At 38.8% G+C, this 16,123-nt stretch overlaps 1 protein-coding gene across 3 annotated transcripts in view; it reads right to left on the bottom strand.

Annotated features, from left to right (window-relative positions):
• The window catches only part of RPS6KB1 (ribosomal protein S6 kinase B1), a 42,193-nt gene extending 26,145 nt beyond the window's left edge, over positions 1 to 16,048 (bottom strand). Inside the window, exons 1-4 of one of the 3 annotated variants that reach the window (XM_049859093.1) lie at positions 15,210 to 15,313; positions 6,037 to 6,086; positions 4,533 to 4,653; positions 3,555 to 3,623 (exon numbers count right to left, since the gene is read on the bottom strand). In XM_049859093.1, the coding sequence (XP_049715050.1) occupies positions 3,555 to 3,623; positions 4,533 to 4,653; positions 6,037 to 6,068 (222 nt within the window). In that variant the 5' untranslated portion in view covers positions 6,069 to 6,086; positions 15,210 to 15,313. Of the gene's footprint in view, positions 1 to 3,554; positions 3,624 to 4,532; positions 4,654 to 6,036; positions 6,087 to 15,209; positions 15,314 to 15,797 lie in introns of those variants that run through there. The other 2 variants (XM_049859092.1, XM_049859094.1) reach the window with 2 other exon arrangements.
• Positions 16,049 to 16,123: the final 75 nt, after the last annotated feature.

The raw sequence follows: 16,123 nt of genomic DNA on the forward strand, positions 1-16,123 counted from the left end.
TCTTTTTCTCAACATTCTACCACGAGTGAATACCCAAATGAGACCACTCCTATAAGGAGTTAAATAGTTCCAGGAAAACTGATATAACTCAGACTGAATGTCCATGTGCAAACCATGACCTGTGCAAATAGTTCCAGGAGAACTGATATAACTCAGGGTGAATGTCCATGTGCAAAAAAACACCTGGCTCTTCTCTGATTTCATCTTCAAGGCTGAGAAGGGATATACTCTTACTCTATACTATGGACAGGGGTTGGGGGGAGGGGAAGGAGGGATGCTGGGGTTAGTAATCTGCTTCCAGGATAATAAAATCACAAGGAAGAAACTCTTAAAGATTAAGGAATTAAAACCCAGAACTGAAACTTAGCTCTGCATCCTCTCCACTTTCAATATTTTTGCTATCAGCTTGTTTTCAGGGACAGCAAAGAGGAAATGAGAATCTGATCTCTTGCCAGGCTTAAGGAAAGAAGAACTCTGAGAGTGGAAAGGCAGGTAACCAAGCAAAAGGAGAGGCAAGCAGATTAGGTCTTGGAAGCTTGGCTCAAAAAGGAGGCCTGAAATCTGGAAGGCATTATGCTGAGTGAAATTGGTCAGTTGCAAAAGGGCAAATATTGTATAAGACCACTATTATAAGAACTTGAGAAATAGGTTAAACAAAGAAGAAAATATTCTTTGATGATTAAGAGACGGGGAAGGGAGGGAAGAAGGTGTTTACCAATTAGATAGTAGATAAGAACTAGTTTAGGTGAAGGGAAAAACACACAATACAGGCGAGGTCAGCACAACTGGACTAAAACTAAGAAGTTTCCTGAATAAACTGAATGCTTCAAAGGCCAGCGTAGCAGGGGTGGGGGTTTGGGGACCATGGTTTCAGGGGACATCTAATTCAACTGGCATAATAAAACCTATTAAGAAAACATTCTGCATCCAACTTTGGAGAATGGCGTCTGGGGTCTTAAATGCTAGCAAGCAGCCATCTAAAATGCATCAATTGGTCTCAACCCACCTGGAGCAAAGGAGAATGAAGAACACCAAAGACACAAGGTAATTATAAGCCCAAGAGACAGAAAGGGCCACATAAACCAGAGACTACATCAGCCTGAGACCAGAAGAACTAGATGGTACCTAGCTAAAACCAATGACTGCCCTGACAGGGGACACAACAGAGAACCCCTGAGGGAGCAGGAGAGCAGTGGGATGCAGACCTCAAATTCTCGTAAAAAGACCAGACTTAATGGTCTGAGACTAGAAGGACCCCAGTGGTCACGGCCCCCAGGCATTCTGTTAGCCCAGGACAGGGGCCATTCCCAAAGCCAACTCTTCAGTCAGGGACTGGTCTGGACAACGGGATAGAAAAAGATGCTGGTGAAGAATGAGCTTCACGGATCAAGTAGACATTTGAGACTATGTCGGCATCTCCTATCTGGAGGGGAGATAAGAGGGCAGAGGGGGTCCGAAGCTGGCGGAATGGACACGAAAAGAGAGGTAGGAAGGAGCGGGCTGTCTCATTAGGGGGAGAGCAATTAGGAGTATACAGCAAGGTGTATACAAATTTTTGTATGAGAGACTGACTTGATTTGTACACTTTCACGTAAAGCACAGTAAAAATTAAAAAAAAAAAAGGAGGCCCAACTTTTAACAATAATTAAGTCTACAACTCTCCCAATACCTTACCACCACCCACCATCCGTGGGTGAGAAAAAAACCCAACATCTTCTTTATTAAAGATCCTACGGCAGAAACACATTTCACTCATGGTATAATTATGACTAACATGGTCTGCCCTGATTATCAGGCATGAGTAAGCAACATATCAAAAGGAATGGATTACTTAAGAATCTTGCCCAGTACTTCTTCTAACATTTCTAGGATAAGCATTATTACACTGCCTCCAAATCTATATTTAACATGTTTTACAGATTAAAAAAAACATGAATTGTAAAAGATTCCAATGGGAAAGCCAAACAACATATATTAATCCTGATTTATTGGCACAGTTCAGAATTCAGAACTGAAGTTCAAAATACCAAAATGGTTTTTTTAAGTCCATCATCAATAAAATTGCGGTCATGGTATTTGCAACTTGGCTTTTACATTGGGGAGTCCTTTGTATTGCCTGAGTGAAAACCAGGAAGAAGATAATTACCACAGCATTACAAAATCTACAATTCAACAACAACAAAAAAGTCATTTAGCTGATTTTTTAATGTAGTTCTCTACTGGAACATTTATTTTAAGACAGTAGAATCTTTCCAGAAATCAGTCCCAAACAAAGAACAAGAAACCGAACATACACAATTCACCTTCAATAAAACTAGGAGACAAGTATAATCCCACACCTCAAAAGATGAAGACTGAGCAGAGGGATAAAGCAAGAAAATTTCCCAGAAGTGAAAGATAAACTTTAAAACTGTAAGAGTAAAACTAAATGAGTAAAAAAAAAAAAATTGAAACATCAGGAATAAATAGAAAATTTTAAATATTTTCAGAGAAAAACAGGTCATGGGTAAAGGACTAAGAATCAGAATGGCAAGGGACTTCTGAACAGAAACACTCAAAGGTAGAAGAAAACGTAGCAAAATTAAGTGAAAGTGATTTTCAACTTCAAAACCTATACCCAAACAATAAAACAAGTATGTTGTTGTTATTTGCTGTCAAGTCGGTTCCAACTCATGGAGACCTCATGGAGAACTGCTCCAAAAAGTATACAAGGCTGTGACCTTTCAGGTGCAGATAAGCCTGCCAACCTCTTGGGGCTAGTAGTCTAGCACTTGTGCCACATAGAGACTCCAAAACAAGTGTAAAGGTATAATAATTTCCAAATATGCAATACTTAAAAAAAAGTTTACCTTCACATACTCTTTCTTAGGAAACCAATAGTAGATGATCACCAGAACAAAGGCATAAACTAAGAAAAAGGAAGATATGAGATCCAGGAAACAGCAGATCCAACACTGAAGGAGCCAAAAAGAATAGAAGGATTGTGGCAAAGGGAGATTTCAGTAATGACAGCTATGCAGCATGCCTAGAGTTACCAGTCCACATGGGAAAAGGGGCATAGAAGATTCCTGTAGGCATGTCTCTAAGAAAATAATGGAACTAATAAATTATCTAATAAGTCTGACCATAGAATATTGGACTGAAAGGTGTTTTACAGAGCTGCTGGAAGATACGGAAAGACAATGTACATTCAAAGATAACTGCAAAATGAGGGGATAGGGAGAAAGGAGGGAGGAGTGAAGAGATTAAAATTCCTCACTACCATAGTAGGAAGTCAATACATAATTCTAGAATTCCTGAATTAAAAGATAGCAGTAATGCTTAATACTTAACTATGGAGACAAAACAAAGAGCTAAAAGAGTTACTTCAAAGGAGAATTAAAAGTGCTCCCCCCTCTACCCTCGCCAAGCAGAAATTTAAAAACAGTAACAATAATAAAACTTAACTATAATTGTGCTTCAAGTGCATTTTTTGACAAAAGAGGTTTAGGCCAAAATATGATTTTATAGCAATTAAGGTCATAACGTAGAAAAAAACGAGGTTGGAAAATCACCTTTTTAAGCACCTTCATTGCAAATATTTTTCCAGTATTTGCTCCTGTTACTTTTCGTACTTGAAAAACCTGGATAAAAAATAAAAGTGTTATTAAAAGCCAAACTATGCCAGTCACATTCTCTGAATTCCTATTTATAAGAAACAAACAGTACAGTAGTTTATATTCTTGTGAAAACTAGCTCCATGAAGGTCCATGTGCAAAAATGATCACCTAAGAGAGCAGACCACACCAAGGCTTTAGCAGTGAATTCTACACAGCATGGGACTTTCCTGTTTGGTCTGCTGCCATCTGGTGGCAAAGTTAGGCAATGACTGTCTAGCGATGAGCTATAATTGGGGTTCCCAGAAGCGTATCACCAAACTGAAAAAACTGTATTTCAGAAATTTCTCCCAGGGATGCTACATAAAACAACTTAATAATAGTTGACTGGAATTACTGTTTACCTATCCCTTAAAATGACTGGTTATAAAACATTTTCTTGCCACAGCTAAAATACGTGACTCAAAGTGCATGTGTTACACATCCAGGATCATTAGAACACATTTGAATGTGTCCTTAAGCCTCAGAATAAACTACAAATGTCATGCTCTGCAAGAATTAACACTACACAATACTACACAATAGCATAAGTAGTCCTTAACTTATTCCTAACCAATTTGTTGTCCAAATTCTGCCTTTGATAGAGAATGACTAGGTACAAATTTCTCGGGCAAAACATGCAAGTAAGGTCTTAAATTAGAAAACCTTGGGTAGATCTATAAAACTAGGAAGATTTCTTCAGTTTTCTTCTCCCCTCTCATATTCTCTCAGAGAAGGGAAAACAAAACTTCTGCACATTTTTCAAATCACACTAGGTAAGTGGTCATATCCTTTGCTGATGGCTAACAAAGACTAAAGAGGATTGCTGGAATCAGATTATAAAACTTAATCTACCCCATACAGACAACAGTTCTCATTTCAAAGATCACTTCCTACCTTTCCATAGCCCCCTTTACCAAGTACCCGAAGTAGTTCAAAACATTCTGGTCTGATTTTTTCTGGCCCTCTGTTCACACTAGTTTCTGAGATTTCAAATTTTTCACAATGTTCCATGCCACTGGGGAGAAAAGCAAAACCAAAAGTAAACTTCCACAATGTTAAGTTACCTTCAGCATACTGTTAGAAAGAGGAGAGGAAAAAAGTAATCCAGTTATAGAAAAGAAAAAAATACATAACAGCAAATTTAGTATCTGTGCTATAAGTAAACTCATGATTCAATGATGTGGCAGGTTAAGACTAGGGTGGCCTGATCATTGTTTGCTTATCTGCTTGTTCACAGAATGTGCTATCAATCATTTATTCTCATAACCATCAAATGCCCCCAACAAATGCAAATTAGAGTAAGTTTATTAAGTTGATGAAGGAAAAAAAAGTTTAATAAGTTGCTAGTTATTCAAATTCAGTTCATTCAAAATGTCTATGAGATTATGTATTATCCAACTGTATTTGGTAATTTCAGCAGAAAATCTAGATGCTTTCTAAACAAACCCATTTATTTCAAGTCTTTATGCTACAAAAATTCTTGCTAATAAAACTTGCCTGTGTTTGCCATTAGCTTTATTTAAAGATTCCATAGGGGTGACAATTTTATCTGTCATTTAAATGCTTTTTATATGAGTGATCTTCTCAATCTCTCCTTAACCCGAGGCTTTTTTTTTTTTTTTTAACTTGGGTGTGGGGTAGAGAGAGTAATCACCATACTTACCTAATGGAGTTTGCCCAAAATGGACTTAACATTAACCGAATCTCTGTTTGAATGATATATTAAAAGCAAAACAAGAAGGATTTGACTTTTGGGGACATTCAAATATTTTTATTTTTGTAAAAAAGGTTAGAAATGTAGTTCTCTCCATTGTTGTTGCTGATAGCTGCCATCGAGTAGGCCCCTGACTCATGGTGACCCCATGCATAAGGGGATTGGACCGTAGCGATCCACAGGGCTTTCACTGGTGATTTTCCGTAAGTAGATCACCAAGCCTTTCTTCCTAATCTTAGTTTGGGAGCTCTGCTGAAACCTGTTCAACCTCATAGCAACATGCAAGCCTCCACTGAAAGATGGGTGGTGGCTTCACTTGAGGGGCACTGGCCGAGAACTGAACCCAGATCTTCCTCATGGAAGGTAAGAATTTCACCACTGAACCACCACTGCCCCCAGTTCTCTATATTAAACTAATGAAAATTCCTAACCTACTCAGACTTACATTCGGTATACTGTGAAGCTGAATGAATATCTTTTTCTCAAAATCCATACGTGATTTCAAACTCTGGCTATGTTATTATACCGATCAGATGTTGGTACCAAACTCAACAAACCAAGTCTATAAATATTACTAGGTAGTTAAGAAAAGGTTTTGGAATCACAGGCTGATTATGAACTGGAGCTGATGTAGCCTACTTGTAAAAAAGACAGCACAATGAAAATCTTTTCATATAAACTTACAGTTCATATGGTCCAACTCCCCCGTGGTCCATGCTTTCATTTAACTGACCCTGAAAAATATGTTAAAGTTTTTAAAAATCAATGGTCTCATAAAACATAAAGTTTAATGTTTTGCCCCATAACTAAAGGGGAATGAGTGAAATAAACCAGCTTAAAATTCTCTATACTTCAGTAACAGGCAAATATGGTAATGAACAAAACAAGGTACACAATACTACCACAACTGAGCTACAGATACTACTCATCAGTGATCTACATACAAAGTGCCAGGTGATTTTTCCTTCAAAAGTTACATTTATCTCTTCAAAAAATGTATTTTTGTGCATTACAAAACTAAAGGCACTACACTAAGCCAAATGCAGTTACACAAAGTGCCACTCTGATATGCTTCTGACACAGAGACTAACAAAATGCTATGAACAAAGCCTAAGGTAACAGGAATCAGTCCAAGGTATTATAGCATATGATGTGACAGACTGAAGCAAAATAATTCAGGAACATTCTCAAAGACTTAGGTGTCTTGCTGGCCAGACATTTTTTCTGACCATAGAATAAATGGGTACAAAAATTAATTAACCTTCTATGCACTGGAAATGAACAATCAGAAAATAAAATTAAGATAACAACTCCATTCACAATAGCATCAAAAAGAATAAAAGACTTAGGAATAAATTTCACAAAAGTACGAGACTCATATACTGAAAACTGTAAGACACTGCTCAAAGAAATAAAAGAAAACGTAAATAAATGGAAAGATATTCCATGTTAATGGAACAGAAGACTTGATATTGTTAAGATGGCAATACAACCCAAACTGGTATTCAGATTCAATGCAATATACCAAAACCCAAGGTTCCTTTCTTGCACAAAGTGGCAAACTGATCCTGAAACTCATATACAAATACAAAGAATCCAAAACAAGCTTGAAAAAGAACAAGGTTGAAGGAGTCACACTTCCCAATTTCAAAACTTAAGACAAAGCTACAGCAACCAAGACAGTGTGGTACTGGCGTAAGGACAGACATACAAATCAATGAAAAGAACTGAAAGACCAGAAATAAACACTTATATTTCAGTCAACTGATTTTGGACAAAGATGCCAAAATGATTAAACTGTAAAGAGACAGTCTTTCAAAAAATGGTGCTGGGATAATTAGATACCACACACGAAAAAATTAATTTGGACTCTTACCTTATACCACATACAAAAATTAACTCAAAGTGGACCAGGGACCTAAATGTAAGAGCTAAAACTATAAAACTCAATGAAGAAAATAGGAGTAAATCTTCATGATCTTTGGGTAGGCAATGATTTGTTACACACAACACCAAAAGAAGGATAAAATAAAATAATTAATAAATTGGACTTAATCAAAATTTAAAACTTTCACACTTCAAAAGATACCATAAAGGAAGTAAAAAGACAACCAACAGAAGAAGAATATATAAAAAAAACTACTAGAACTCAACAATAAAAAGATAAATAGTTCAACTTAAAAAAAAGTAGGTAAAAGATTTGAATAGACATGGGTCAGTAATAAGTTTGGTAAAGATGTGGAGAAACTGGAATCCTCATACACCACCGGTGGGAATGTAAAATGGTGCAACCACTGTTTAGTTTAGCGCTTTCTTAAAATGTTAAACAGATTCACCATTTGACCCAGCAAATCTACTCCTTGGTATATACCCAAGATAAATGAAAATAAATTTTCCACAAAGATTTGGACACAAATGTTTATAGCAGCATTATTCACAATAGCCAAAAAGTAGAAACAAACCAAATGAACATCAACTGGTGAATGGCTAAACAAAATGTGGCGTATCTATCAATGGAATGCCATTCGGCCATAAAAAGGAATGAAGTGCTGATACATGCTATCATAAGGATGATTCCCAAAAACATTACACTAAGTGAAAGAAGCCAGGCACAAAAGGCCACATATCATGATCCCATTTATATGGCAAGTCCAGAAAAGCCAAATCTACAAAGGTAAGAAGTAGATTAGTGGTTACTGAGGACTAGGGGTGAGAATGTGGAGTGGCTGTAAATGGGCTCAAGGTTTCTTTTTAGGGTGACAGAAATGTTCCAAAATGAAATTGTGGTGATGGTTGCACAACTCTGTAAATATACTAAAAGTCACTGAATTGTTAAAAGAAAAATAACTTGGCAGTAGAAATTCAGAGTTATTAATATTACAATATATAACTTTAAAATGAATATTCTTGCCTATAGTCTGATAATGTTTTTGGCTTGTTGTTAATGTGTGCCCTCAAGTCGATTCCAACTCATAGTGACCCCATGTCACAGAGTAGAACTGCTCTGCACAGGGTTTTCTTGGCTGTAATCTTTATGGAAGCAGATTGCCAGGTCTTTCTCCCACAGAACTGCTGGGATGGTTCAAACCACCAACCTTTCCATTAGCAGCCAAGCACTTAACCATTGGGCCACTAGGGCTCCTTCTTTCAGTTTACACAAAAAGGATATCACAGTTGTGAGAGACTGGAACACTTATACACTGCTGGTGGGAATATAAAATGGTATAATCACTTTGGAAATCAATTTGGTGCTTCCTTAAAAAACTAGAAATAGAACTACCATACAATCCAGCAATCCCACTCCTTGGAATATATCCTAGAGAAACAGGAGCCATCACATGAACAGATATATGCACACCCATGTTCATTCCAGCACTCTTCACAACAGCAAAAAGATCAAAACAACCTAGATGCCCATCAACAGACAAATGGATAAACAAATTATGGTATGTACACACAATGGAATGCTACATAACAATAAAGAACGATGAGGAATTAGTGAAACATCTCACAACATGGATGTATCTGGAAGGCATTATGCTGAGTGAAATAAGTCAGTCACAAAAGGGCAAATATTACATGAGACCACTATTATAAGAACTTAAGAAAAGGTTTAAACACAGAAGAAAACATTCTTTGATGGTTGCGAGGGTGGAGAGGGAGGGAGAAGGGAATTCATTAACTAGAGAGTAGTCAAGAATTACCTTAGGTGAAGGGAAGGACAACAGACAATACAGGGGAAGTCAGCACAACTGGACTAAACCAAAAGCTAAGAAGTTTCCTAAACACAACCAAACATTTTGAGGGACACAGTAGCAGGGGCAGGGGTCTGGAGACCATGGTTTCGCAGGACATCTAGGTCAACTGGCATAACAAAGTTTATCAAGAAAATGTTCTGCATCCCACTTTGGTAAGTGGTGTCTGGGTTCTTAAAAGCTTACAAGCAGTCATCTAAGATGCATCAATTGGTCCCAACCCACCTGGAGCAAAGGAGAATGAAGAACACCAAAGATACAAGGAAAATATTAGCTCAAGAGACAAAAGGGCCACATATCAGCCTGAGACCAGAAGAACTAAACGGTGCCCAGCTATCAACAATGACTGACTAGAGGGAAAACAACAGAGTCTCTAACAGAGCAGGAGAAAAGTGTGGTGCAGAACTCAAATTCAAGTAAAAAGACCAGACTTAATGGTCTGACTAAGACTAGAGGAACCCCAGAAGACATAGCCCCTAAACTCTGTTAACCCAGAACTAAAACCATTCCCGAAGCCAACTCTTCAGACAAAGATTAGATTGGACTATAAAACATAAAATAATACTCGTGAAGAGTGTGCTTCTCAGTTCAAGTGGATACACGAGACTAAATGGGTGGCTCCTGCCCAGAGGCAGGATGAGAAGGCAGAAAGGGACAGAAGCTGGTTGAATAGACATGGGAAACTCAGGGTAGAAAGGGGGAGTGTGCTGTCACATTACAGGGATTGCAGCTAGAATCACGTAACAATATGTGTATAAATTTTTGTATGCAAAATTAACTTGAGCTGTAAACTTGCACTTAAAGCACAATTTTAAAAAAAAGGATATCACTTAATTGAAAAATACGATCTAACAAATTAGATGGAAGTTTTAAAGCAATTGGTATCAAAAATTTTAGATGAGTAATTCAAGACCTTTCAGCGAACACAACTTTCTTCAAAGGTATCTGTACACAGCGAAGATATATGATGAAAACTGATAGTATTCTTACAGAATAGATGCTCAAATGCAAAAAAAAAAAAGTTAATTTCTCACTGGACAGTTTAGTCACAAAATGTTCATGGTGTGAACAGGTCCAAATGACGTCTAACACCAGGGATATATATGTTTCATGACTAGACTGTGGCATACAGATGGGGAAAAAACTACAATTAATTCTTACAGTTTCAACTTGACACAGTTCCTTGTGTGTGTGTGTGTGTGTGTGTGTGTGTGTGTGTACACGTAGGGTGGGGGTAGGGGTCAAAGATTTTTTTGTCTCTGTTGTTCCACATAATCTCTTATAATGGCTTCATTTTAAATACAAAAGGCTAACTTCTTTTAGATGTGATAAAGGTGGCATTACATAATTGTTTCTTCTTTAATTTAGTTTTACTTCTAAATTAAAGACCACAGAGCAGTTAACACTGAACCACGGCTTTGAAGCCACCTCACAAGATATACCCTGTGGCTATGTTTCATTTCCGGAGCTGGCCAGGCCTGTATTACCACCTGCATCTGTGCTTTTAACTTCCTACCGTTACCTTGTTGAGCAGAAGCATTTGTAGTACAGTTCTTTCTGCTACTCAGTGTTACCTTTAGGAAAATCTCATACCAGAATCATCAGGTTAATATTACAATATACACTGATCACTCTCTCGCATGGAACTCTTCAGATTTTTTTCTGCTGCGCCTTAAGCATCATCATCTATCCATTTTTTTTTTGGTGTACCACTATGATTGACAGAGTCATATCTTGCTCACGTCGGGTACTATACAAGATACATTGCTTCAACCTAGCCCACCAGAATGACTATTGGCAAAGTTTTAAATTAAAAATGTATATAAATGCAAGTTAATATGCCTAAAGTCCCAATGAAAGAGATCAATTTCATAAAAATTTAAGTAACTTATTCCAGAATGGGTGAAGTTTTCCTTAATCCAGATATTCATTAAATCATTTATGCACTTGCCTGGCTGTTCAGAAATGATTAATATTAAATAAAATTCAGTAATTCAGAAGAACTGGGAGGAAAGGGTAAAACTTTTCCAAAATCTTGGATTAGTTAAGAACGGTTGCTGCTCAACCTGAAAGATAAGAAACTTAGGGAGCAGTAAGATTATGTTAATGGGGGAGGAACAACTCGGAAAAGGAGGGCAAGGATGGATGTACAACTTGAAGAATATACTCCATGTTGCTGAATTGTACATGTAGGAATTAAAAACAGCTCCTGGTTTATGGTAAGTATACGTTACAAGGTAAGATAAGCGTTGATAACAGTGTGTTTTTCTATAATTTTTGATAATCATGAATATTTGAATATACCACTATTGCTTTGCCAAAGCACTAAAAAATGTTAAAGTTTTTACACAGTAAAAGCATGCTGTCCCAATTTGAATTTGTGCAGCAAACCTCTATCACTATTTCAAATTTTGAACTAGTAGAGTAAAACTTAGGGATTTTTTTTTTTTTAACTAAATAAGTTTTCTATTACTCTTTAAACTTTGTGCTTCCACAGAAGCAGAGAAGTTTCTGACATTTTCACAATCTAATGAAATTCTCTGGAGGAAAACTTTCCCTTAGTTTCAACTCACTGCCCCCAAATAATGATGGCATCACCATTGAAACTACAAAAAAAAAAAACTAATCAAAGATACTTTTAACCCATCAGTTTTAATATATTCATCTTATGTATTTAAGCATGGAAACCCTGGTGGTGTAGTGGCTAAGAGCTATGGCTGCTAACCAAAAGATCTATAGTTTGAATCCACCAGGCGCTCCTTGGAAATCCTATGCGGCAGTTCTACTCTGTACTACAGGGTTGCTATGAGTTGGAATAGACTCAAGAGCAATGAGTTTTGGAGGATTTTATGTATTTAAGCAGGCTCTTTTATTAGTTGATGGGAGCCCTGGTGGCACAGTGGTTAAGAAATCAGCTGCTAACCAAAAGGTTGGCAGTTCAAATCCACCAGCCGCTCCTTGGAAACCCTATGTGGCAGTTCTACTCTATCTTTTAGGGTCGCTATGAGTTGGAATCAACTCAGTGGCAATGGATTTGGTTTGAGTTTTCTTTTATTAGTAGCAGGCATTCAGTTTCATCCATAAGAGTATCAGTTTAGACTTCTCGTCTTTTACTCTAAAGAGTGAACTTGACTATGCTATGTAAATACATCATATTTACCAATAAGGATTCACTTAGTGTAACACACCTAGAAAAACACCCCTCTCTAAATAGGACTACAATGCTTTTTGTTAAAAAAAAAAAAAAAAACCTGATGCAACAGTTGTAAAACTGAACCACCTCTAGTATGTATAACTCCACTTAAGTCTCCTTAAAAACTCTATGGAGCAGTTCTACTCTGCATACACAGGTCACCATGAGTAGGAATCGACTTGATGGCAAGTAACAACAGGCAAGGATGAAGGTAAATCTGAATGATGGTTCCTTGTCAACGAGTAATACTGACAGTTATTTCTGTGAACTAGCTAACTGCTTAACATGCCAGGATATTTTGAGAGTACTTTCTATACTTTGGAGCCCTAGTGGTGCAGTGGTTAAGAGCTCAGCTGCTAACCAAAAGGTTGGCAGTTTGAATCCATCAGCCGCTCCCTGGAAACGCTACAGGGGGCAGTTCTACTCTGTCCTATAGGGTTGCTATGAGTCAGAATTGACTCAACTGTAATGGGTGTATATATATACTTTACCTCATGCCATCGTTATTTCATAGAGAAGAAGAAAGTGACAGTGAGGTTAAAAATCAAACCAAACCTGTTGCTGTCAATTCTGACTCACAGTAACCCTACAGAACAGAGTAGAACTGCCCCATAGGGTTTCCAAGGAGTGACTGGTGGGTTCAAACTGCCAACCTTTTGGTTAGCAGGCAAGTTCTTAACCACTGTGCCACTAGGGCTCCATCAGTGAGGTTAAGCAACTTATTTTAAGTCACATAGGGAGGGTAGTAGAAGTGATTTTTAACTCACTTCTGCCACACCACAAAGATGCACATTATGATCAAGACTGGTAAATAAAGTGAAGTTGTGCAATGAAGCTTGCTGAACTGAGTCAGAAGACACTACCACTAGCTATGTGATCTTGGGGAATCATCTCTCTGACCTATGCCTCAGTTTCCTTACTATAAAATCAAGAGATTAGGTTACTCTGATACACATTGTTAAAAAAGTCTGTGTAATAAACTAATAGCTATTACATAAATGGCTGGAAAATATTACATTTTCCTAGAAACTAAACTTTTATTATTCTTCAGAATTTTTTTTTTTATTTCGAGTAACCTGGACGTAAGCAATTCTCCTTGGGTTGCCACCCCAATCCCACCCCAACTTTGTCTACCTTGAGGCACCTCTTAGAATAACACACCCAAAAGAAACAATTTCAACTCCCAAAGCATTGATAAGTAAGACGTATTTTACTTAAGGTTATTCCTCAAAGCCCCGGGGTGGTGCAAATGGTTAACAAGCTCTGCTGCTAACCAAAAGGCTGGAGTTTTCAGACTATCCAAAGATGCCTCAGAAGAAATGGCTGGTGACCTGCCATACTCTTATGCAAATAACATGCACCTTGTAGTTTGTTTCCCAACCACTTCCCCCCTGACCCAGGTTATTTTCATAAGTGTGCTATGCTAATTTTTTACAGAAACATGTTTAAAAAATCAGCATAGAGGCTCTTATGAAAATATCTTGTGGGGGGAGGGAGTGCTTGGCAAACAAACATAGAAGGCACATGTTATCTGCATAAAAACATGGTACTTCCAAAGAGTCAGCCACTGAAAACCCTATGGAGCACAGTTCTACTCCGACACGCATAGAGTCACCACAAGTCTGAGTTTACTCAAAGTGGACTCCATGGCAACTGGTTTGGTTGGCTCTATCCTCTTCCCAGGTAGTTACCACACTTCTTGCTCTTTCCTGTATCTACCAATTTCTCAGGCCATCTCCACCACATCCTCTCAAAATCCTACTTTGCTTGTAGGAAGCAAAACAAAAGCCCAGGAGAAGGTCAAAACTGGACTACACACTGTTTCTGAAGCACATACCAAGGGGGTCCCAGTTCATAACAAGTGTCTTAATATAGTGGTGTATTTTCAAAGGAGGATAAACTCATAGTTTGGAAATTATATCATTTTAACTCACAAAAATATAAAGCACCCTTCCTATCTCGTTTTCTCCCTACCCTGGCCCAAAATCATTGCCATATGGAAATACTATAACTGATGACAGTATGGTGCATGTAATGGAAGTTGGAGCAGAAAAAAACATAAAAAGATGCAGAATTACCTGTATTAAGAAAGTAATCCCCTATTTGTTTCAAATTGTTATTTAGTGTACCATGGTGTTCATTTAAGAGAGTAACGGAATCCCATACTCAGACATAGCAGTTTAAAAAGCACATACCTCTTATCCACATTCTAAACTGTGTGATTTTGATTTAGACTCATTTGATCATGAAAAGAATAGTTATTATTATTTTAGCCCACTTAGTTGCTTAAGTTCTTTATATATGTAGCATTGAAATCTTTTAACAAGCAGGGTGCAATTTATTGCCATAGCAGGAAAATTGTACGTGGGGAAAGAAAAGGGGAGCCCCTTATGTAGTTAGAGCAAACGTATGACACGAGTCATTAACCCATGTACTCATTAGACAGTGGAATTTAGAACCTAAATTACACTGAGGTTATGCTGATGCCATTAGCCCAGGATAAGTGATTTAGTATGACAACATCATTTTTGAACATCAGGTGCAATTTGTGATTTTTCAACAAATTCATCTTGAAGAAAGAATGATCTTTCATAAATAACAAACTGTTAAAGGTAAAACCAAGCTATGCATTAGAAAAAAAATTCTAAATTCAGCATCCTAAATTACAGCAAGGAAAGCCCTCACACCACCATTCACAAGTCTCAATTCAAGCAATTTATTTTTGGCAAGCCAAATCACAGCTGTCAACAGTGGGTTTTTTCCACCCCAAAATTACATAAATATATTTCGAAAAAGAGAGACATCTTCATCTAGAAGAAAAGTTAATTACAAATGCCGTGTGTCGTTACAAATGCTTTTATAAAAAATCACACGGAAGGGGGTTAAAAAAAAAAAGCAAACAAACAAACCCTGGAAGATGCAGCTGAGCCCCCTTGCTCCAGAAATAAAACTCCTGGTGGCTGTAACAGCAGCGGCAGCGCTACTCCCGACAGAAGTTTTCAGCTGTCACTTCTAACAGCTGAGCGCTTCCTAGGAGAGAAGCGACAGGCCGAGAAGAGAGGTAGTTGTGGGAGATCTGAGGATTTAATACCTGAAATTTTACACTTGAAGGGAAACCCTTCCGCACTTCGCCTGCACTTTACGGGACACCTAACAAGCCAGCCTCCCTCCCCCCAACACACGCTCACACCACCCGCGTCCCACCACACACAAGTGCCACAGCTCGAGGAACTGATCACGCATCCTTCCTCGTTCCCTCCACAAACAGACTGCTCGGGACAGCGCTGATCTGGAGCTGGGGGAGTGACCTGCACCTGCGAGCCCCGCAGCGGCCTCACACCTAGGGCCACCTCCGCCGCGCGGGGCGCCTCCCAGCCCTTCCCGAAGACTACTCGCGCCCCCCTGGGTCTCCGCGCTCTCAGACACGCCTGGCTTCCCGGGCCCTAGCCGCCGCCCCAGCCCTGTCACCTCGGGCCCCCCGGGACCCCGGGCCTCACCCCCTCCTCCAGCTCATCCTCAGAGCCCGCGTCCTCTGGCTGGTCCAGGTCTATGTCAAACACTCCTGCCATGTCCTCAGCTTCCCTGTCTCGGACGTCCGGCGCTGGGTAAAAGCCGTCCCGCCTCCGTCGTCGCCTCATGGGCCCGGACCCGCCGCAACCACTGCCGCCGCTGCCGCCATCACCGGCCGCTTAGGCTTAGTGCGACTGCGCCTAGGCCGTAGACTGGCTCCTCAAGTTCAGCGCTAGAGCATGCGTACTGGGTCCCATGAAGCCGAACTGTGGGCAGTGGACATGCGTAGAATTATTGCCAGGATCAAGGTCCT

This window comes from Elephas maximus, chromosome 19 (genome assembly GCF_024166365.1).
Source record: "Elephas maximus indicus isolate mEleMax1 chromosome 19, mEleMax1 primary haplotype, whole genome shotgun sequence".
In the NCBI taxonomy this organism is placed as follows: domain Eukaryota; kingdom Metazoa; phylum Chordata; class Mammalia; order Proboscidea; family Elephantidae; genus Elephas; species Elephas maximus.